The 24,807-nt window shown below is 50.2% G+C and overlaps 1 protein-coding gene across 1 annotated transcript in view; it reads right to left on the bottom strand.

The window, feature by feature from the left end:
* The window catches only part of LMAN1L (lectin, mannose binding 1 like), a 111,268-nt gene that overhangs the window by 60,617 nt on the left and 25,844 nt on the right, over positions 1-24,807 (bottom strand). Inside the window, exon 7 of the mRNA XM_068273606.1 lies at positions 22,680-22,803. Coding sequence (XP_068129707.1) covers positions 22,680-22,803 — 124 coding nt within the window. The remainder of the gene's footprint in view (positions 1-22,679; positions 22,804-24,807) is intronic.

Here is a 24,807-nt window from a genome sequence, read left to right as displayed (position 1 = left end):
AGGGGCTCCCTGTCACTCACTCACTTGCTAAAGGGGCTCCCTGTCACTCACTCACTTGCTAAAGGGGCTCCCTGTCACTCACTCACTTGCTAAAGGGGCTCCCTGTCACTCACTCACTTGCTAAAGGGGCTCCCTGTCACTCACTCACTTGCTAAAGGGCCTCCCTGTCACTCACTCACTTGCTAAAGGGGCTCCCTGTCACTCAGTCACTTCCTAAAGGGCCTCCCTGTCACTCACTCACTACCTAAAGGGGCTCCCTGGCACTCACTCACTACCTAAAGGGGCTCCCTGGCACTCATTCACTACCGAAAGGGGCTCCCTGGCACTCACTCACTACCTAAAGGGGCTCCCTGGCACTCACTCACTACCTAAAGGGGCTCCCTGTCACTCACTACCTAAAGGGGCTCCCTGTCACTCACTGCCTAAAGGGCTCCATGTCACTCACTGCCTAACCTGGGGGTCCCTGTCAGAATCCAGGTGAGAGGTGTCTACCATAAGGGGTCATTCTGCCTATTTATGTGAAATGCTGTCTATTTATGTGCCTCATGACTGCTGAATTTGTCTTGTTGGGGGCCTAATGATTGAATTTTTACTTGTTGGGGGCCTCATGATTTGTTGGGAGCCTCAAGATTACTGAATTTGTCTTGTTGGGGGCCTCATGATTTGTTGGGGGCCTCATGATTGCTGAATTTGTCTTGTTGGGGGCCTCATGATTGCTTAATTTGTCTTGTTGGGGGCCTCATGATTGCTTAATTTGTCTTGTTGGGGGCCTCATGATTGCTTAATTTGTCTTGTTGGGGGCCTCATGGTTTGTTGGGGGCCTCATGATTGCTGAATTTGTCTTGTTGGGGGTCACATGATTGCTAACTGCGAGACTATGGGAATAGCTGAATCATTAGCATATGAGACAATAGCATTAAACCTACTTTTTTTAGCTTTTTTAAACAGAAAAGAAAACTGGGAGGTTCTAAAAAAATGATGGAGCACTTCCTCCTTCCGGCTTGAAGGAGGAAGTGCTCGATATCGAGGCTTGCAACGCGTCCATTCGGACACTTGCACCTTGTTGAAACGCTGGGCGGAGAGTGGCGTTCTGGGTAATTAACCCCGCCGCATCTAGCCGCTCAGCTGTGGCAATTGGAGCTAACTTGAATCACGAGTATCCACCGTGGTTATTCGTGATTAATTTGTGGACAGCAAGCCTCCAACTAGCTCTGCCAACATGTAATGGCTACGCACATTTCTCAGTTTGGGGGGGGGGGGGGGGCCCGGACTGATGATTTGTGAGGGGCCCCAAAATTTCTGATGGCGGCCCTGCTGAGAGGTGCTTCAGTGCGGCCGGTGGCGTGGTCACCGAGAAGCGCTCTCGTCTGTCCACAGAGGGCGTGGACAGACTGACATTTTTGAAGATTAACCAGGCCTGGATAGAAGGCACGTTCCTGGCACCTGTTGACGGCAAAAGGAGGACATGAGGTGCCTGCCTGGGAATTACAATACATTGCCTGCCATAAGCGACGACTTCTCCTCCTCCTCCTGCTGGCCTGCTGCATTGATTTACCTGTGAATTTATTGTATTTCTACCTGACTCCTGCTGCTGCTGGCCTGCTGCATTGATTTACCTATGAATTTATTTATGTATTTATTGTATTTCTACCTGACTCCTCCTGCTTCTGCTGGCCTGCTGCATTGATTTACCTATGAATTTATTTATGTATTTATTGTATTTCTACCTGACTCATGCTGCTGCTGGCCTGCTGCATTATTTACCTATGAAATTATTTATGTATTTATTGTATTTCTACCTGACTCCTCCTGCTGCTGCTGGCCTGGGTCCACACAATACGCTGCCTGTTGCCAGTGCCACAGGTCACTCACTCCTCCACCTGCTGCTGCTGTTGTATTTATCCTGCTGCTGTCAGTGGTCCCACCACCAGGGTCCACACTATGCATTGCCTGCTGCCAGTGCCACACGTCACTCCTCCTCCTGCTGCTGAATTTATCCTCCTGCTGTCAGTGGCCCTCCGCCAGGGTCAACACAATACATTGCCTGCTGCCAGTGCCACACGTCACTCCTCCTCCTGCTGCTGTTGTATTCATCCTCCTGCTGTCAGTGGTCCCACCGCCAGGGTCCACACAATACATTGCCTGCTGCCAGTGCCACACGTCACTCCTCCTCCTGCTGCTGTTGTATTTATCCTCCTGCTGTCAGTGGTCCCACCGCCAGGGTCCACACAATACATTGCCTGCTGCCAGTGCCACACGTCACTCCTCCTGCTGCTGTTGTATTTATCCTCCTGCTGTCAGTGGTCCCACCGCCAGGGTCCACACAATACATTGCCTGCTGCCAGTGCCACATCACTCCTCCTCCTGCTGCTGTATTTATCCTCCTGCTGTCAGTGGTCCCACCGCCAGGGTCAACACAATACATTGCCTGCTGCCAGTGCCACACGTCACTCCTCCTCCTGCTGCTGCTGTTGTATTTATCCTCCTGCTGTCAGTGGTCCCACACAATACATTACCTGCTGCCAGTGCCACATGTCACTCCTCCTCCTGCTGCTGTTGTATTTATCCTCCTGCTGTCAGTGGTCCCACCGCCAGGGTCCACACAATACACTGCCTGCTGCCAGTGCCACACATCACTCCTCCTCCTCCTCCTCCTGCTCCTGCTGTTGTATTTATCCTCCAGCTGTCAGTGGTCCCACCGCCAGGGTCCACACAATACATTGCCTGCTGCCAGTGCCACATGTCACCACTCCTCCTGCTGCTGTTGCATTTATCCTCCTGCTGTCAGTGGTCCCACCGCCAGGGTCCACACAATACATTGCCTGCTGCCAGTGCCACACGTCACTCCTCCTCCTCCTGCTGCTGTTGTATTTATCCTCCTGCTGTCAGTGGTCCCACCGCCAGGGTCCACACAATACACTGCCTGCTGCCAGTGCCACACATCACTCCTCCTCCTCCTCCTCCTGCTCCTGCTGTTGTATTTATCCTCCAGCTGTCAGTGGTCCCACCGCCAGGGTCAACAAAATACATTGCCTGCTGCCAGTGCCACACGTCACTCCTCCTCCTGCTGCTGCTGCTGTTGTATTTATCCTCCTGCTGTCAGTGGTCCCACCGCCAGGGTCCACACAATACATTGCCTGCTGCCAGTGCCACATCACTCCTCCTCCTGCTGCTGTATTTATCCTCCTGCTGTCAGTGGTCCCACCGCCAGGGTCAACACAATACATTGCCTGCTGCCAGTGCCACACGTCACTCCTCCTCCTGCTGCTGCTGTTGTATTTATCCTCCTGCTGTCAGTGGTCCCACACAATACATTACCTGCTGCCAGTGCCACATGTCACTCCTCCTCCTGCTGCTGTTGTATTTATCCTCCTGCTGTCAGTGGTCCCACCGCCAGGGTCCACACAATACACTGCCTGCTGCCAGTGCCACACATCACTCCTCCTCCTCCTCCTCCTCCTGCTGTTGTATTTATCCTCCAGCTGTCAGTGGTCCCACCGCCAGGGTCAACAAAATACATTGCCTGCTGCCAGTGCCACACGTCACTCCTGCTGCTGCTGCTGTTGTATTTATCCTCCTGCTGTCAGTGGTCCCACCGCCAGGGTCCACACAATACATTGCCTGCTGCCAGTGCCACATGTCACCACTCCTCCTGCTGCTGTTGCATTTATCCTCCTGCTGTCAGTGGTCCCACCGCCAGGGTCCACACAATACATTGCCTGCTGCCAGTGCCACACGTCACTCCACCTCCTCCTGCTGCTGCTGCTGTTGTATTTATCCTCCTGCTGTCATTGGTCCCACCACCAGGGTCCACACTATACATTGCCTGCTGCCAGTGCCACACGTCACTCCTCCTCCTGCTGCTGTTGTATTTATCCTCCTGCTGTCAGTGGTCCCACCGCCAGGGTCCACACAATACATTGCCTGCTGCCAGTGCCACACGTCACTCCTCCTGCTGCTGTTGTATTTATCCTCCTGCTGTCAGTGGTCCCACTGCCAGGGTCCACACAATACATTGCCTGCTGCCAGTGCCACACGTCACTCCTCCTCCTGCTGCTGCTGTTGTTGTTGTATTTATCCTCCTGCTGTCAGTGGTCCCACACAATACATTGCCTGCTGCCAGTGCCACATGTCACTCCTCCTCCTGCTGCTGTATTTATCCTCCTGCTGTCAGTGGTCCCACACAATACACTGCCTGCTGCCAGTGCCACGCGTCACTCACTCCTCCTGCTGCTGCTGTTGTATTTATCCTCCTGCTGTCAGTGGTCCCACCGCCAGGGTCCACACAATACATTGCCTGCTGACAGTGTCACACGTCACTCCACCTCCTCCTGCTGCTGCTGTTGTATTTATCCTGCTGCTGTCAGTGGTCCCACCACCAGGGTCCACACTATGCATTGCCTGCTGTCAATGCCACACATCACTCCTCCTCCTACTGCTGCTGTTGTATTTATCCTGCTGCTGTCAGTGGTCCCACCACCAGGGTCCACACTATGCATTGCCTGCTGCCAGTGCCACACGTCACTCCACCTCCTCCTGCTGCTGCTGTTGTATTTATCCTGCTGCTGTCAGTGGTCCCACCACCAGGGTCCACACTATGCATTGCCTGCTGCCAGTGCCACAAGTCACAATACCGTAGTCAGGTTAAAGGACAGGAGAGGTGCCAAGACCCGCCTGGGCTATGATAGTAACTTTTTGAATAATATGATTAGAGATGCTGGTCTGGTAGACGTACATATAAAGCACAATCCAGACGACACAGGGTTCACTTTTTTCTGTGGTGAGCGTAGGAGTAGGATAGATAGGTTTTTTGTTAAGGAGAGCTCTGCTACCTCATCCCCAAAGGTGCAGGTGGTGGAGTTCTCAGATCACTGTATTATGTCTATGGTGTTGAATGTTGCAGATGTCCCTCCGAAAGGAAGGGGTATCTGGAGATTAAATTCGTTGCTGTTGAAGGAGGAAAGTGTGAGACAATCTTTTAGGGATTTTTTTCAGGCACAGGTTACTCTACTGGACTGTTGCAGCAGTAGGTCTGAGTGGTGGGAGATGGTCAAAAGGAGGGCAGTAGGTCTTTTCAAGAACATAGCAAAAAAGAGAGCCTTTGGTAGATATGTTACCTACCAGCGTCTGAGGCGGAAACTTGAAATCGCTGTCTCGGGGGATGGAGATCCTGGGGAGATCAAAAGGATCAAGGATCTGTTACGCAAGAGTCAGTATGACCGGCACACTTCTTTGCTTCTGGAAAGGGATTACGGTAAAAATCACTCGCCGGACCCTTATCAGAACTGCAAACAAAGTGTAGCAGTTAAAGTCATCTATGGTCTCAAGGATAGTACAGGATCCCTGGTGCAGTCCAGAGCAGGGATTCTGGAAATCGTTAGATCCTTTTATTCTGAACTGCTGGGTAGTAGACCCCTTGATGAGACAGCGATGGAATCTTTCTTGTGTAATATTCCAGGACTGGAAAATATAGAGGTTCCCCTTGCGTTTTTGACGGAAAAGATTTCTGCTGAATAAGTGGTGAAAGCCATAGAGTGTCTTGCTGTCAAGAAAACGCCGGGTCCGGATGGACTGACGGCAGAATTTTACAAAGTCTTTCAAGATATTCTGGCCCCTGAGTTAGCAGAAGTGTACAATCGCAGCCTTGCAGAGGATGAGCTTCCTCCCTCTATGAGAGGATCAGCAGTTATACTTCTGTCAAAGGGTAAAGATTCTTCAATGATTGAGAATTGGCGGCCTATCAGCCTTCTCAATGTTGACCGAAAGATTCTGGCTAAAATAATTTTTTGGCGTTTGAGCCAGGTGGCAAATGGAGTACTTTCTCGCCAGCAGCACTGTTCTGTCCAGGGGAGGAGCACTTTTTCAGCCGTATTAACGGTCCGGGAGATTCTGGAGAGATGCAGGGCTGCTGGTTGGGGAAAGTACTTACTGGCGTTGGATCAGGCAAAGGCTTTTGATCGTGTCAATCATGAGTATCTGTGGATGCTCCTTAGTAAATATGGTCTGCCAGGGAGGTTTATCAATTGGCTGAAAGTGTTGTATAAAGGTGCTGAAAGCTTCCCGCTTGTCAATGGTTGGGTCGGACAGACCTTTGAGGTTAGATCAGGGGTGCGTCAGGGGTGTCCTTTGAGTCCCCTGCTATATGCCTTTGCCATTGATCCTTTTATACGAAGGATTGAGGGTGGAGCTTTGTGTGGGGTGCCATCGGGCATTGCTGGCGTGCCTCCTCTCAAGGTTGTGGCCTATGCGGATGATGTGACTGTGGTAATCTCTGGACAGGAGGAGGCGGAAGGTGTTTGTGCGGAGGTTGCCCGTTACTCATTGGCATCAGGTTCAATGATCAATCAGGATAAGTGTGAGGCTTTCTGGATGGGCAAGGAAAATGAGAGCTTCTTGCTTCCGGTCTCTTTTCCGGCACCAAAGGAAAAGATTAAAATACTTGGCATAGAATTTGGCCTGGGTGACTATGGTCACCAAAATTGGGAAAGCAGACTAAAGTGTGCCGAGGCTAAGGTAGTCCGCTGGAAAGGTTGGCGATTGACTTTCAGAGAAAGGATTGACATAATCAAGACCTATCTGATTCCAGTTATGTTGTATGTCAGTTTTGTCTGTATTTTGCCAGTGTCTCTTCACACAAGAATCTACAGCTTGTTTTTCCAAATGCTTTGGGGAAACAAGATGAACCACGTTAAGAGGAATGTCACTTATCAATCAAGGCAGAAGGGTGGCTTAGGGATGGTCAACCCGGTGGTTTTCTTTTCTCTGTTATTTATTAAACACAATCTTGGTAAAATGTATGCGGAGGAACTGCCTGGATGGATGGGTATTTTTCAGTCCTGGTTTAGGCCTTTTCTCAGACAATGGGAAAGTGGTGGTTTAGTGAAAAGACTGAGAGCTGGTCCTGGCTATCTTCCGGCCTATGTTGCACCATGTCTGAAAGCAATGAGGCAGTGGGAACTGACGAGGGAGGAGATCACTTCAATCCCTAGGAAATCCCTGGAGGAGAGAGTGATTGAGACCTTCTTTAAGGACCCATTGGCCCTGAGAGATTGCCCAAGCCCAATTATGGAGGAGGGTTTGCGCTTGCTATGTTCTCCTAGGATTCCTAACAAATTCAGGGACTTGGCTTGGCTTTCCTTCCACGGCAGACTCTTTGTTAGAGGTAACTTGAAGTTCATTGGGGATAGGGATCGTGGTTGTCCTCATGAGGAGTGTGGAGGGGTGGAGGAGACCATGGACCATTTCCTAGTGGACTGTTCCTTTAAGAAAGAAGTATACAAACAGGTGGGTAGGGCTTTGGGTATTCCTTTCCTAGAGCGGCTTAGTTATGCGGAGTGGACATATGGGGCATTCAATAACCGGGGGTCATTTAATTTGGACACTTTATTTTTAGTTAGTCTAGTGATTCGATATTACACTTGGAATGCACGGTGTCAAATTACGATCCATCAGAAAGTCCTCCCTGTCCAGGTGGTGGTGCATGGCATATTGGGTGAGGTTGGGAAAATTCGGGGTCTTGAGGAGGGAAGGTTGAGTCGGGGGGAGTGGTGTTTGCTGTGGCGGAACATTAAGCCTCCATGACTTGGCCAAACCTTCTCTTTGGTGAGCTTTCTTTCTCTCTTCACGTAGTTAGATGATCTAAATTGAGGAATGGTTTGCAAGCATAAGGTGGTGTAAGGTTGCTTAGCCTTTCTTGCGGTAAGGTAAAATGTATATAGTATTGTAATATAGTGTATAGTAAGCCCAGGTGGCAAGATTAAACTGAAGTCCTCAGTTAAGAAGTATAAACTTGGAAGGGATCAAGTTATGTGATGGCATGATTAATGCATTTTGATTTAGTCCCCTATAGGTATGGACTTATCAGAGACTAAAGTACTAAGGTACTTAAGGCGGTTAGCCTAATGTTTTTGTTATTTATTGATTTCTTTTTAAAATTTGTGTATATATGTTGCAGTCTTTTAATAAAAAGAATTACTATGCATTGCCTGCTGCCCGTGTCACACGTCACTCCTCCTCCTCCTGCTGCTGCTATTGTATTTATCCTCCTGCTGTCAGTGGTCCCACCGCCAGGGACCACACTATACATTGCATGCTGCCAGTGCCACACGTCACTCCTCCTCCTGCTGCTGTTGTATTTATCCTCCTGCTGTCAGTGGTCCCACCGCCAGGGTCGACAATACATTGCCTGCTGCCAGTGCCACACGTCACTCCACCTCCTCCTGCTGCTGCTGTTGTATTTATCCTGCTGCTGTCAGTGGTCCCACCACCAGGGTCCACACTATGCATTGCCTGCTACCAGTGCCACAAGTCACTCCTCCTCCTCCTGCTGTTGTATTTATCCTCCTGCTGTCAGTGGTCCCACACAATACATTGCCTGCTGCCAGTGCCACACGTCACTCCTCCTCCTGCTGCTGCATTTATCCTCCTGCTGTCAGTGGTCCCACCGCCAGGGTCAACACAATACATTGCCTGCTGCCAGTGCCACACGTCACTCCTCCTGCTGCTGCTGTTGTATTTATCCTCCTGCTGTCAGTGGTCCCACCGCCAGGGTCCACACAATACGCTGCCTGTTGCCAGTGCCACAGGTCACTCACTCCTCCACCTGCTGCTGCTGTTGTATTTATCCTGCTGCTGTCAGTGGTCCCACCACCAGGGTCCACACTATGCATTGCCTGCTGCCAGTGCCACACGTCACTCCTCCTCCTGCTGCTGTATTTATCCTCCTGCTGTCAGTGGCCCTCCGCCAGGGTCAACACAATACATTGCCTGCTGCCAGTGCCACACGTCACTCCTCCTCCTGCTGCTGTTGTATTTATCCTCCTGCTGTCAGTGGTCCCACCGCCAGGGTCCACACTATGCATTGCCTGCTGCCAGTGCCACACGTCACTCCTCCTCCTCCTGCTGCTGCTGTTGTATTTATCCTCCTGCTGTCAGTGGTCCCACCGCCAGGGTCCACACTATGCATTGCCTGCTGCCAGTGCCACACGTCACTCCTCCTCCTCCTGCTGTTGTATTTATCCTCCTGCTGTCAGTGGTCCCACCGCCAGGGTCCACACAATACATTGCCTGCTACCAGTGCCACACGTCACTCCTCCTGCTGCTGCTGTTGTATTTATCCTTCTGCTGTCAGTGGTCCCACCGCCAGGGTCCACACAATACATTGCCTGCTGCCATTGCCACACGTCACTCCACCTCCTCCTGCTGCTGCTGTTGTATTTATCCTGCTGCTGTCAGTGGTCCCACCACCAGGGTCCACACTATGCATTGCCTGCTGCCAGTGCCACAAGTCACTCCACCTTCTCCTCCTGCTGCTGCTGTTGTATTTATCCTGCTGCTGTCAGTGGTCCCACCGCCAGGGTCCACACAATACATTGCCTGCTGCCAGTGCCACACGTCACTCCTCCTGCTGCTGTTGTATTTATCCTCCTGCTGTCAGTGGTCCCACTGCCAGGGTCCACACAATACATTGCCTGCTGCCAGTGCCACACGTCACTCCTCCTCCTGCTGCTGCTGTTGTATTTATCCTCCTGCTGTCAGTGGTCCCACACAATACATTGCCTGCTGCCAGTGCCACATGTCACTCCTCCTCCTGCTGCTGTATTTATCCTCCTGCTGTCAGTGGTCCCACACAATACACTGCCTGCTGCCAGTGCCACACGTCACTCACTCCTCCTCCTGCTGCTGCTGCTGCTGTTGTATTTATCCTCCTGCTGTCAGTGGTCCCACCGCCAGGGTCCACACAATACATTGCCTGCTGCCAGTGCCACACGTCACTCCACCTCCTCCTGCTGCTGCTGTTGTATTTATCCTGCTGCTGTCAGTGGTCCCACCACCAGGGTCCACACTATGCATTGCCTGCTGCCAGTGTCACACGTCACTCCTCCTCCTCCTGCTGCTGCTATTGTATTTATCCTCCTGCTGTCAGTGGTCCCACCGCCAGGGACCACACTATACATTGCATGCTACCAGTGCCACACGTCACTCCTCCTCCTGCTGCTGTTGTATTTATCCTCCTGCTGTCAGTGGTCCCACCGCCAGGGTCGATAATACATTGCCTGCTGCCAGTGCCACACGTCACTCCACCTCCTCCTGCTGCTGCTGTTGTATTTATCCTGCTGCTGTCAGTGGTCCCACCACCAGGGTCCACACTATGCATTGCCTGCTACCAGTGCCACAAGTCACTCCTCCTCCTCCTGCTGTTGTATTTATCCTCCTGCTGTCAGTGGTCCCACACAATACATTGCCTGCTGCCAGTGCCACACGTCACTCCTCCTCCTGCTGCTGCTGCATTTATCCTCCTGCTGTCAGTGGTCCCACCGCCAGGGTCAACACAATACATTGCCTGCTGCCAGTGCCACACGTCACTCCTCCTGCTGCTGCTGTTGTATTTATCCTCCTGCTGTCAGTGGTCCCACCGCCAGGGTCCACACAATACGCTGCCTGTTGCCAGTGCCACAGGTCACTCACTCCTCCACCTGCTGCTGCTGTTGTATTTATCCTGCTGCTGTTAGTGGTCCCACCACCAGGGTCCACACTATGCATTGCCTGCTGCCAGTGCCACACGTCACTCCTCCTCCTGCTGCTGTATTTATCCTCCTGCTGTCAGTGGCCCTCCGCCAGGGTCAACACAATACATTGCCTGCTGCCAGTGCCACACGTCACTCCTCCTCCTGCTGCTGTTGTATTTATCCTCCTGCTGTCAGTGGTCCCACCGCCAGGGTCCACACAATACATTGCCTGCTGCCAGTGCCACACGTCACTCCACCTTCTCCTGCTGCTGCTGTTGTATTTATCCTGCTGCTGTCAGTGGTCCCACCACCAGGGTCCACACTATGCATTGCCTGCTGCCAGTGCCACACGTCACTCCTCCTCCTCCTGCTGCTGCTGTTGTATTTATCCTCCTGCTGTCAGTGGTCCCACCGCCAGGGTCCACACTATGCATTGCCTGCTGCCAGTGCCACACGTCACTCCTCCTCCTCCTGCTGTTGTATTTATCCTCCTGCTGTCAGTGGTCCCACCGCCAGGGTCCACACAATACATTGCCTGCTGCCAGTGCCACACGTCACTCCTCCTGCTGCTGCTGTTGTATTTATCCTCCTGCTGTCAGTGGTCCCACCGCCAGGGTCCACACAATACATTGCCTGCTGCCATTGCCACACGTCACTCCACCTCCTCCTGCTGCTGCTGTTGTATTTATCCTGCTGCTGTCAGTGGTCCCACCACCAGGGTCCACACTATGCATTGCCTGCTGCCAGTGCCACAAGTCACTCCACCTTCTCCTCCTGCTGCTGCTGTTGTATTTATCCTCCTGCTGTCAGTGGTCCCACCGCCAGGGTCCACACAATACATTGCCTGCTGCCAGTGCCACACGTCACTCCTCCTGCTGCTGTTGTATTTATCCTCCTGCTGTCAGTGGTCCCACTGCCAGGGTCCACACAATACATTGCCGGCTGCCAGTGCCACACGTCACTCCTCCTCCTGCTGCTGCTGTTGTATTTATCCTCCTGCTGTCAGTGGTCCCACACAATACATTGCCTGCTGCCAGTGCCACATGTCACTCCTCCTCCTGCTGCTGTATTTATCCTCCTGCTGTCAGTGGTCCCACACAATACACTGCCTGCTGCCAGTGCCACACGTCACTCACTCCTCCTCCTGCTGCTGCTGCTGCTGTTGTATTTATCCTCCTGCTGTCAGTGGTCCCACCGCCAGGGTCCACACAATACATTGCCTGCTGCCAGTGCCACACGTCACTCCACCTCCTCCTGCTGCTGCTGTTGTATTTATCCTGCTGCTGTCAGTGGTCCCCCCACCAGGGTCCACACTATGCATTGCCTGCTGCCAGTGTCACACGTCACTCCTCCTCCTCCTGCTGCTGCTATTGTATTTATCCTCCTGCTGTCAGTGGTCCCACCGCCAGGGACCACACTATACATTGCCTGCTACCAGTGCCACACGTCACTCCTCCTCCTGCTGCTGTTTTATATTTATCCTCCTGCTGTCAGTGGTCCCACCGCCAGGGTCGATAATACATTGCCTGCTGCCAGTGCCACACGTCACTCCACCTCCTCCTGCTGCTGCTGTTGTATTTATCCTGCTGCTGTCAGTGGTCCCACCACCAGGGTCCACACTATGCATTGCCTGCTGCCAGTGCCACAAGTCACTCCTCCTCCTCCTGCTGTTGTATTTATCCTCCTGCTGTCAGTGGTCCCACACAATACATTGCCTGCTGCCAGTGCCACACGTCACTCCTCCTCCTGCTGCTGCATTTATCCTCCTGCTGTCAGTGGTCCCACCGCGAGGGTCAACACAATACATTGCCTGCTGCCAGTGCCACACGTCACTCCTCCTGCTGCTGCTGTTGTATTTATCCTCCTGCTGTCAGTGGTCCCACCGCCAGGGTCCACACAATACGCTGCCTGTTGCCAGTGCCACAGGTCACTCACTCCTCCACCTGCTGCTGCTGTTGTATTTATCCTGCTGCTGTCAGTGGTCCCACCACCAGGGTCCACACTATGCATTGCCTGCTGCCAGTGCCACACGTCACTCCTCCTCCTGCTGCTGTATTTATCCTCCTGCCGTCAGTGGCCCTCCGCCAGGGTCAACACAATACATTGCCTGCTGCCAGTGCCACACGTCACTCCTCCTCCTGCTGCTGTTGTATTTATCCTCCTGCTGTCAGTGGTCCCACCGCCAGGGTCCACACAATACATTGCCTGCTGCCAGTGCCACACGTCACTCCACCTTCTCCTGCTGCTGCTGTTGTATTTATCCTCCTGCTGTCAGTGGTCCCACCGCCAGGGTCCACACTATGCATTGCCTGCTGCCAGTGCCACACGTCACTCCTCCTCCTCCTGCTGTTGTATTTATCCTCCTGCTGTCAGTGGTCCCACCGCCAGGGTCCACACAATACATTGCCTGCTGCCAGTGCCACACGTCACTCCTCCTCCTGCTGCTGCATTTATCCTCCTGCTGTCAGTGGTCCCACCGCCAGGGTCAACACAATACATTGCCTGCTGCCAGTGCCACACGTCACTCCTCCTGCTGCTGCTGTTGTATTTATCCTCCTGCTGTCAGTGGTCCCACCGCCAGGGTCCACACAATACATTGCCTGCTGCCATTGCCACACGTCACTCCACCTCCTCCTGCTGCTGCTGTTGTATTTATCCTGTTGCTGTCAGTGGTCCCACCACCAGGGTCCACACTATGCATTGCCTGCTGCCAGTGCCACAAGTCACTCCACCTTCTCCTCCTGCTGCTGCTGTTGTATTTATCCTCCTGCTGTCAGTGGTCCCACCGCTAGGGTCAACACTATACATTGCCTGCTGCCAGTGCCACACGTCACTCACTCCTCCTCCTCCTGCTGCTACTGCTGTTGTATTTATCCTGCTGCTGTCAGTGGTCCCACCACCAGAGTCCACACTATGCATTGCCTGCTGCCAGTGCCACACGTCACTCCTCCTCCTCCTCCTGCTGTTGTATTTATCCTCCTGCTGTCAGTGGTCCCACCGCCAGGGTCCACACAATACATTGCCTGCTGCCAGTGCCACACGTCACTCCACCTCCTCCTGCTGCTGCTGTTGTATTTATCCTGCTGCTGTCAGTGGTCCCACCACCAGGGTCCACACTATACATTGCCTGCTGCCAGTGCCACACGTCACTCCTCCTCCTCCTCCTGCTGTTGTATTTATCCTCCTGCTGTCAGTGGTCCCACCGCCAGGGTCCACACAATGCATTGCCTGCTGCCAGTGCCACAAGTCACTCAACCTCCTCCTCCTGCTGCTGCTGTTGTATTTATCCTCCTGCTGTCAGTGGTCCCACCACCAGGGTCCACACTATACATTGCCTGCTGCCAGTGCCACACGTCACTCCTCCTCCTGCTGCTGTTGTATTTATCCTCCTGCTGTCAGTGGTCCCACCGCCAGGGTCCACACAATACATTGCCTGCTGCCAGTGCCACACGTCACTCCTCCTGCTGCTGTTGTATTTATCCTCCTGCTGTCAGTGGTCCCACCGCCAGGGTCCACACAATACACTGCCTGCTGCCAGTGCCACACATCACTCCTCCTCCTGCTGCTGCTGTTGTATTTATCCTCCTGCTGTCAGTGGTTCCACACAATACATTACCTGCTGCCAGTGCCACATGTCACTCCTCCTCCTGCTGCTGTTGTATTTATCCTCCTGCTGTCAGTGGTCCCACCGCCAGGGTCCACACAATACACTGCCTGCTGCCAGTGCCACACATCACTCCTCCTCCTGCTCCTGCTGTTGTATTTATCCTCCAGCTGTCAGTGGTCCCACCACCAGGGTCAACAAAATACATTGCCTGCTGCCAGTGCCACACGTCACTCCTCCTCCTGCTGCTGCTGCTGTTGTATTTATCCTCCTGCTGTCAGTGGTCCCACCGCCAGGGCCCACACAATACATTGCCTGCTGCCAGTGCCACATGTCACCACACCTCCTGCTGCTGCTGCTGCTGTTGCATTTATCCTCCTGCTGTCAGTGGTCCCACCGCCAGGGTCCACACAATACATTGCCTGCTGCCAGTGCCACACGTCACTCCACCTCTTCCTGCTGCTGCTGCTGCTGCTGTTGTATTTATCCTCCTGCTGTCATTGGTCCCACCACCAGGGTCCACACTATACATTGCCTGCTGCCAGTGCCACACGTCACTCCTCCTCCTGCTGCTGTTGTATTTATCCTCCTGCTGTCAGTGGTCCCACCGCCAGGGTCCACACAATACATTGCCTGCTGCCAGTGCCACACGTCACTCCTCCTGCTGCTGTTGTATTTATCCTCCTGCTGTCAGTGGTCCCACTGCCAGGGTCCACACAATACATTGCCTGCTGCCAGTGCCACACGTCACTCCTCCTCCTGCTGCTGCTGTTGTATTTATCCTCCTGCTGTCAGTGGTCCCACACAATACATTGCCTGCTGCCAGTGCCACATGTCACTCCTCCTCCTGCTGCTGTATTTATCCTCCTGCTGTCAGTGGTCCCACACAATACACTGCCTGCTGCCAGTGCCACACGTCACTCACTCCTCCTCCTGCTGCTGCTGCTGCTGTTGTATTTATCCTGCTGCTGTCAGTGGTCCCACCACCAGGGTCCACACTATGCATTGCCTGCTGCCAGTGCCACACATCACTCCTCCTCCTCCTCCTGCTCCTGCTGTTGTATTTATCCTCCAGCTGTCAGTGGTCCCACCGCCAGGGTCAACAAAATACATTGCCTGCTGCCAGTGCCACATGTCACCACTCCTCCTGCTGCTGCTGTTGTATTTATCCTCCAGCTGTCAGTGGTCCCACCGCCAGGGTCAACAAAATACATTGCCTGCTGCCAGTGCCACATGTCACCACTCCTCCTGCTGCTGCTGTTGTATTTATCCTCCAGCTGTCAGTGGTCCCACCGCCAGGGTCAACAAAATACATTGCCTGCTGCCAGTGCCACATGTCACCACTCCTCCTGCTGCTGCTGTTGTATTTATCCTCCTGCTGTCAGAGGTCCCACCGCCAGGGTCCACACAATACATTGCCGACTGCCAGTGCCACACGTCACTCCTCCTCCTGTTGCTGTATTTATCCTCCTGCTGTCAGTGGTCCCACCGCCAGGGTCAACACAATACATTGTTTGCTGCCAGTGCCACACGTCACTCCTCCTCCTCCTCCTGCTGCTGTATTTATCCTCCTGCTGTCAGTGGTCCCACCGCCAGGGTCAACACAATACATTGCCTGCTGCCAGTGCCACACTTCACTCCTCCTCCTGCTGCTGCTGCTGTATTTATCCTCCTGCTGCTGTATTTATCCTCCTGCTGTCAGTGGTCCCACCGCCAGGGTCCACACAATGCACTACCTGCTGCCAGTGCCACACGTCACGTTTTTAGTTTTGTTTTTTTCTAAGTACACCTATATCAATGTGATTTCCCTTTAAAAAAAAAACACCAAAAAACCCCCGAATTCGCGAACACTAATTTTTACCGAATTTTGAGGCGTAACCCCGAACCGAATATGAATCCGAATCGAATTTCGTGGTCGAAGGCGAATTCGAATTCGAATGTCATGCGGACCCGAATTCGAATGTACCCGAACCGAATTTTGGTACATCTGAGCATGCCTGCCTGCGGCAACACAGAGGGGGAGGAGGAAGAGTCATGTGGGGAAGAGGAGTCAGATGATGAGGAAGGTGGGGTTTTTTTGGGAGGAGGAGGAAGCGGAAGAACAACCGTAGCAGGTGTCGCAGGGGGCTTTCCCGTGGTATTGTTTGTGGCTGGAGAGGAGGAGGAGAAATTACCTGATGTCACTGAGAAAGAGCAAGAGGAGATGGATAGTACGTCTGCATCCAAATTTGTGCAGATGGCGGCTTTTATGCTGTGCAGCCTGTTGAGGGACCCCCGTATAAAAAAACTCAGGGGGAATAAGCTGTACTGGGTGGCCACGCTACTGGACCCTCGGTATAAAAGCACAAAGTAGCGGAGATGTTTCCTAATCACCAGAAGGCAGAAAGGATGCAGCACTTGCAGAACAAGCTGGCAACTATGCTTTACATTGCGTTTAAGGGTGATGTCACAGTACAATGGAATAAAGGTACCACTGCCAGTAATCCTTCTCCCATGTCCACACAGGCAAGGACAGGACACTAGCGATCTCATGGTGATGTCGGACATGCAGACATTGTTTAATCCAACGTCTCGCCTTAGCCCTTCCGTATCCACCCTCCACTTACGCCTCGACCGGCAGGTAGCCGACTACCTGGCCTTAAATGTGGATGTAGACTAGACACTGTGACCAGCGATGAACCCCTGGACTACTGGGTGCGCAAGCTTGACCTGTAGCCAGAGCTGCCACAATTTGCCATCCAACCTCTGTCTTGCCCTGCCTCAAGCGTCCTGTCAGAAAGGACCTTCAGCGCAGCTGGAGGCATCGTCACTGTGAAGAGAAGTCACCTAAGTCACAAAAGTGTTCAGTACCTCACCTTTGTCAAAATGAATGAGGCATGGATCCAGGACGGCTACTTCCCGCCCGAAGACTAAGTCAGTCCCCACACACAGCATCTCTGCCTGCACGCCGTGTGACTGCCTGCCCCATGACTAAGTCAGTCCCCACTCAGCATCTCTGCCTGCAGGCCGCTTGACTCCCATCTCCGCCACCACCAACAGGGTCCAGGACTCCAGGCGTCCGCTATAATAATTGTTCTGGTGCGTGTCCATGCCTGCCTAATTTTTCTGGCTGCACTGCAACAACAAAACAAAAGGCATGTACATGTGTCAATTCCCCTTCGTGATCGTTACCTTGCCGCGGTGAAGGGGCTTGCGTATCACAATGAAGCAATGACCGACAGCTATATGAGTGTCTCGGGGGGGGGGGGGGGGGTGTCGTTGCTTCATTGTGGACGTTGCTTCATTGTGGACAGACCACGTTCGATCAGCTGGACAGTCACTGTTCTGTCATTGAGCTACCTCAGCCATCACTACACGGCCATCACTACACAAACAGCTGTTTGCGGTGTGTTACACAATGAGTTTGGTCTGTCAGTGTGAAGAAGTACACTAATTACACTACCTGATTGATTTATACACATGCAAGATGTTTTATAGCACTTTAGGCCTCCAATTTAGCATGCAATGTGATTTCTGCCCTTAAAACGGTGCTGTGTATCAAACATCTTTTCCATCACTTCTGTGGCCAGCATAAATGTTTCTAGTTTTCAAAGTTCGCCTCCCCATTGGAGTCTATGGCGGTACGAAAAGTTTGCGCAAACTGAAATTCTTGCGGAAGTTCGCATTCGAGGTTCGCGAACCTAAAATCGGAGGTTCGAGCCATCTCTACTCACTAAGTTACAATATAAATAAACTGCTTATTCACTACATAAGTAGTGCAATATTACTATTCTACAGGTTCAAGTAACTCAAGTACACCTATATCAATGTGATTTCCCTTTAAAAAAAAAAAAACACCAAAAAACCCCCGAATTCGCGAACACTAATTTTTACCGAATTTTGAGGCGTAACCCCTGAACCGAATATGAATCCGAATCGAATTTCGTGGTCGAAGGCGAATTCGAATGTCATGCGGACCCGAATTCGAATGTACCCGAACCGAATTTTGGTACATCTGAGCATGCCTGCCTGCGGCAACACAGAGGGGGAGGAGGAAGAGTCATGTGGGGAAGAGGAGTCAGATGATGAGGAAGGTGGGGTTTTTTTGGGAGGAGGAGGAAGCGGAAGAACAACCGTAGCAGGTGTCGCAGGGGGCTTTCCCGTGGTATTGTTTGTGGCTGGAGAGGAGGAGGAGAAATTACCTGATGTCACTGAGAAAGAGCAAGAGGAGATGGATAGTACGTCTGCATCCAAATTTGTGCAGATGGCGGCTTTTATGCTGTGCAGCCTGTTGAGGGACCCCCGTATAAAAAAACTCAGGGGGAATAAGCTGTACTGGGTGGCCACGCTACTGGACCCTCGGTATAAAAGCACAAAGTAGCGGAGATGTTTCCTAATCACCAGAAGGCAGAAAGGATGCAGCACTTGCAGAACAAGCTGGCAACTATGCTTTACATTGCGTTTAAGGGTGATGTCACAGTACAATGGAATAAAGGTACCACTGCCAGTAATCCTTCTCCCATGTCCACACAGGCAAGGACAGGACACTAGCGATCTCATGGTGATGTCGGACATGCAGACATTGTTTAATCCAACGTCTCGCCTTAGCCCTTCCGTATCCACCCTCCACTTACGCCTCGACCGGCAGGTAGCCGACTACCTGGCCTTAAGTGTGGATGTAGACTAGACACTGTGACCAGCGATGAACCCCTGGACTACTGGGTGCGCAAGCTTGACCTGTAGCCAGAGCTGCCACAATTTGCCATCCAACCTCTGTCTTGCCCTGCCTCAAGCGTCCTGTCAGAAAGGACCTTCAGCGCAGCTGGAGGCATCGTCACTGTGAAGAGAAGTCACCTAAGTCACAAAAGTGTTCAGTACCTCACCTTTGTCAAAATGAATGAGGCATGGATCCAGGACGGCTACTTCCCGCCCGAAGACTAAGTCAGTCCCCACACACAGCATCTCTGCCTGCACGCCGTGTGACTGCCTGCCCCATGACTAAGTCAGTCCCCACTCAGCATCTCTGCCTGCAGGCCGCTTGACTCCCATCTCCGCCACCACCAACAGGGTCCAGGACTCCAGGCGTCCGCTATAATAATTGTTCTGGTGCGTGTCCATGCCTGCCTAATTTTTCTGGCTGCACTGCAACAACAAAACAAAAGGCATGTACATGTGTCAATTCCCCTTCGTGATCGTTACCTTGCCGCGGTGAAGGGGCTTGCGTATCACAATGAAGCAATGACCGACAGCTATATGAGTGTCTCGGGGGGGGGGGGGGGGTGTCGTTGCTTCATTGTGGACGTTGCTTCATTGTGGACAGACCACGTTCGATCAGCTGGACAGTCACTGTTCTGTCATTGAGCTACCTCAGCCATCACTACACGGCCATCACTACACAAACAGCTGTTTGCGGTGCGTTACACAATGAGTTTGGTCTGTCAGTGTGAAGAAGTACACTAATTACACTACCTGATTGATTTATACACATGCAAGATGTTTTATAGCACTTTAGGCCTCCAATTTAGCATGCAATGTGATTTCTGCCCTTAAAACGGTGCTGTGTATCAAACATCTTTTCCATCACTTCTGTGGCCAGCATAAATGTTTCTAGTTTTCAAAGTTCGCCTCCCCATTGGAGTCTATGGCGGTACGAAAAGTTTGCGCAAACTGAAATTCTTGCGGAAGTTCGCATTCGAGGTTCGCGAACCTAAAATCGGAGGTTCGAGCCATCTCTACTCACTAAGTTACAATATAAATAAACTGCTTATTCACTACATAAGTAGTGCAATATTACTATTCTACAGGTTCAAGTAACTCAAGTTCTAATCAACGTTTAAGGTGGCCACACGATACAATTAGAGCATTCAGTTTTCCAATTTTTTGCTAAAAATTATTGGTTGTTCCAAAAAATTGCAAAAGTTTTTTAAATGTCCTGTATGAGCACCCTTAGTGCAAACAGGAAGTTTCTGAAAGCTCTGCTATTCCAGTAAAGCACATGCGTGCTGCGGGAGAGCTCGTTTACATGCGTGCATTTGCACCTTTCAGCTTATATGGCATGAAGTAGAGTGAAGATGTTTTTCTGCATTTTCAATCCGTTTTTTCATAATTGGGAAGAAAATGAACACAGCTGTGTGATACAATGGTCAGATTTAAAAAATTTACTGTATCGTAATTTTTCAAACTAAAAAAACTAATATAAAATTGTATGGTGTGTGGCCACCTATAGTCACACAGTGCTCGCCATGAAGATGAGGCCTCTTGCTGCTGTGATGGTGGATTTATACCTGTATTGTGAAGCTGGAATGCAGCTTTAACCAGTAACATATACAGAATCATTTTGCTTTACCAGTGGCAGATCTGGGTAATATGGCGCCTATGGCAAACACTGAAATTGCACCCGGAAATATCCCTGTACAGAATATCCCTATTTATAATAATCGAGTAGCCATGTGATGCTAAATTAATGAAATAAAGTCACATGCTTCCATATATAAGAAAAAGGTAGTCACAAGCTTCCAGATAGAAGAATAAAATAGTTCCATCCCTCCAGATATAAGACACAAGTAGTCACATGTCACCCAATAAAAGTATTAAGTAGTCTCAAGTATTCAGATAAATTAAGTAGTCACACACCTCCACGATAAACAAATTAAATAGCCAGGTCCCCTCAGTCAGCTGCCTCTGTATTACAGACCTCAGATCAGCGATGACTAAAGAGTGGCGCACAGTACCCACGTAGTCGCACTTCACATGCGGGAAGTGACAAATGACATGACTTCTGCATGTGAAGTGCACCATTTCCAGGGGTAGTGTGTGTCCTCTCCTCTCTTTGGTCTGATCTGAGGTCTGATAGGAAGTGACATGGAGGCTGCGGTGGCAGTACATGGGGAGGCAGTGGTGGTGATGCAGCACAGGGGCAGGCATGGTGCCCATGGTGCTGTTGTGCCCATGGCACAAGCTGGAGCCATGCTTGCACCCCTCTAGGTACACCACTGTGCCTCACCATGGACTAGTAAGGAAACAGAAGAGGATGTTATTGGACAGCGCCAGGAGGAGTTGGATCAGGTTCCACAATAAACGTAACTGCAAGAGAGCAGAGGTTTGCAGGTTTATCTACAACTGTCTGCATTCAGGCCTATTTAGAAATGCCTTAATTGAAAGCAGAGCTTACATGGCATATAGTCTGGCACTTCTTAAAACAGAAGCATGCGAGGTTTAGCCTCACTTAGAGCAGTTGAAGACCTGTTGTGTGCACTCAACAGCTACGTGAAGCTGCCCACCTATAATCGGCACAAATAAAAATTACATTATTATTACATTATTAAAAATTACATGTTTGGTTAGTGCTGCAACTGCACACATTTGTGATGCAAAAGTTAAGATCTGTGCTGCTTTTATTTTGAAGAAAATAGCACTTTTTTTCCCCCTGACAATAACATCACCCACCCCTTGTACAAGATTCTATGGACATGAACCTTGTATGGTGGGGTTGTGCTGTGTTTGTGTTCATTTGTGCTGTAAAAATCATCACTCTATGTTTTATCATTTTTGAGATATTAAAGTTTTTATTAAGGTCAATCGTTCACTCAGCACCTCTCAGCTTTTGTGATGTTGTAGGGAACTGACTGAACTGTGGACCTTTATAAAAACTACAAAAGATAGAATGATGATTTTAGCAGCACAAATAAGCACAAACACAGATAAGAAGAGTGAAAGAATCAGCACTAGTTGCTGATGGCAAATTCAGTGGGGGTTGGTGGCTAGTTAAATGTGCCTCCAGATGGTAGGAATCACCACATCAACAGAAAAAGCAAAAAGAATCCGGGCACCATCAACTGCAGTTACCACACTTTATTGCATCCCCACAAGTAGACAGATACAGGTGTAGTGGGCTGGTCTGACAGCCGTTTCGCAAACAGACACGCTTGCTTCCTCAGAGACAAAGACCACCGTGAAATGACACATTATATACACAAATATCAAACAGAATTGCAAGGAAAAGAGGAGGAGCCCAGAGCTCCCTCTGGGCTCCTCCTCTTTTCCTTGCAATTCTGTTTGATGTTTGTGTATATAATGTGTCATTTCACCGGGGGAAGGGGGGGTCTTTGTCTCTGAGGAAGCAAGCGTGTCTGTTTGCGAAACGGCTGTCAGACCAGCCCACTACCCCTGTATCTGTCTACTTGTGGGGATGCAATAAAGTGTGGTAACTGCAGTTGATGGTGCCCGGATTCTTTTTGCTTTTTCTGTTGAAGCACAAACACAGCACTATCCAACCATATCAGTTCCATGCCCATTGGTCATTGCATTGAAATTGCTATTTTCTGCAAAACAAACACAGCACAAATCTTAATTTTTGCAGCACAAAAGGGCACAAATGTAGCACTGACCAGACATAACGTAGTTTTTATTTGTGCTGATTTGGGGGGGGGGGGGGGGGGGTTGGGGCAGCTACACGGAGCTGCACTATACTGGTTATTGCTTGCTTTTAGATATTCAGTGGCTGTGGGACATGTCTTTCTAAATGTAACACAACATGTAAATACAACAGCTTTCTATGACCCAAGAGAAAAATCATGCTCAGAAAATACCAGCAAGTGCTGAGGTAGCTGCAGAAATTCCAAAATATCCAGTGGATGGGATCACCATATTAGGAACTTGTGCGCAAACTCTGTATGCACTGTCATTGGGGGACTGCCCGGTGTACACAGAGACCTGGAAAACAAAAATGCCTGTAAGTGACAGTCTATGTACACACCTACTGTATGCATCCTAACATGGGCCATAATCAAACATTTTTGAGTCTGAGGAGTTTCCTTCAAGGCAACAGCCAAAACATTGTAAGGTTTACTATGCTCTTTGATCTTATGTTATCTATGTAGAGGAGTTGCAAATGCATTCTTCCCAAATAACAAAATACAGCTTAACCTGCAAACTGGAATTAAAACTTTACTCTGATAAGATTTCCTCTACTTATTTTCAACCCAACAATAAATAGAGCTACCTGATGAGATAAATAGATAAGGGGCTTGATGCACAAAAGTGCAGTAATACAGACATTGCACACGGCAATATCACCCTTACTGCTGGCAGCATGTTCTGCGAGTTAGGCTATTAGTGTGACCCACAGCACGCGAGTAGCACAAGCATTGCTATGGCAATGCAAGTTTCTATTGAACATTACCATTAGTAACGCTCGTTACCGTTAAAGTGCTTGCTGCTGATAGTAAGGGTAATAGGGTAATATTGCCTGGCGTTGTCTGTACATGGCAATATTAACATACTTTTGTGCATCAGGCCCATAGAGAGTTAAATATTGAGTTAATTTAGATAAGGAGAGACAAACAAAGAGTTAAGACTATTCCAAAAACTTTTTTCCTGAGTTTTCTGATGAGAGATGTTTTCACATCTCATCAATAAAACATCTTTTACGCCACTAACAGGGAAGAAAATATGCTAAATAATTTTGATATTATGTCTACCTTGTGGTACTTTTTTATTTGCCTGGTGTTGAGAAATGATTTTGTGGATAACATGAAAATGTATCTCCTGTGAGAAAACTGAGAAATGCTAATTGAATAGAGGGCAAGGGGATTGAAAATAGATAAGGGGAGATAAAATCTTAATAAGGAAGGCAAGATACAGTAATCCCTACAGTAGATTTTGTAAATCAGAGTGTGTCACAAGTGATCTAAAAAAAAAAAAAAAAAAAAAAAAGGGTGCTTAGAAGCATGACCATGTAGTATGACTATTAGATAGATCCTTCCTGATCTAATCTGTAGAGAGAGGAATCTATGTCTTGAGACTTGGGGTGCCATCAGCCGAGGGTCCATCCGGTGTCAGGAAATCGAACACTGTTGTTGCTGCGGCCCCCCGATCAAGCTCTCGTGTGAACATCATTTTCCAGCATGCCCAACTTTGCCCAAAAATCGATCAAGGGGTCAATCGGGTGCCCATGTTGCGGTATTGATCCTCTTACAAACTGATAAAATTATCAGATCAAAAAGGTTGATTGGCCCGCAAAATCAAGAATTGTATGGGCAAAGCAGGGACTAGGACCTCCAGCACCCAAGGCTGAGACACCAAAGCGCGCCCCTCCATCCCTCCCACCTCAGCTGTCACACACAGATTGCTATTAGACTAAGAGGGTCACAGGGCCCACAACCTCCCCAACACCTTAATATCTAGTTATCTGGCTTGCAGTCACTGCTATGTATCCCCTTTTCTTATTTCTTTCTGCTTCATACACAATTAGGAATGACAGCTGAATTGTGCGCCCCCTCCTACACTGCGCCGTGAGGCTGGTGCCTCTCCAGCCTATGCCTCGGCCCGGCCCTGTGTGTGGGCACCTTTAGAGAGGCTACTTTACTGTTACCAAATCATTGGCATCAGGGCATCTGAGAAAATGTCTCCAATGCGAAGACATATACAGCAACATCAATGCTAACAGCAATTTAAACCAGTCTTTGCTTTACTTAAAACTAAAACGTACAATTTATGCAATACATTTTAAAAATACAACAAAAGAAAATGCAATACAATACATCATGCAAACGCTACAGTGGAGTTCTTCGGCAAATAAAAAGTACATTCCCAAAACATGCACAAACACAAGCAGTGTGAAAGAGGCCTGAAGTCACTTGCACTCCAAACACAAGACAGGAGCAGCATTTAAATGGCCAGGGTGTAGAAGCGTGCAGGGATTCACCTGTGTATCAG

Source organism: Hyperolius riggenbachi, chromosome 3 (genome assembly GCF_040937935.1).
Source record: "Hyperolius riggenbachi isolate aHypRig1 chromosome 3, aHypRig1.pri, whole genome shotgun sequence".
NCBI lineage: Eukaryota > Metazoa > Chordata > Amphibia > Anura > Hyperoliidae > Hyperolius > Hyperolius riggenbachi.
This window is presented reverse-complemented; position numbering and strand designations above follow the sequence as displayed.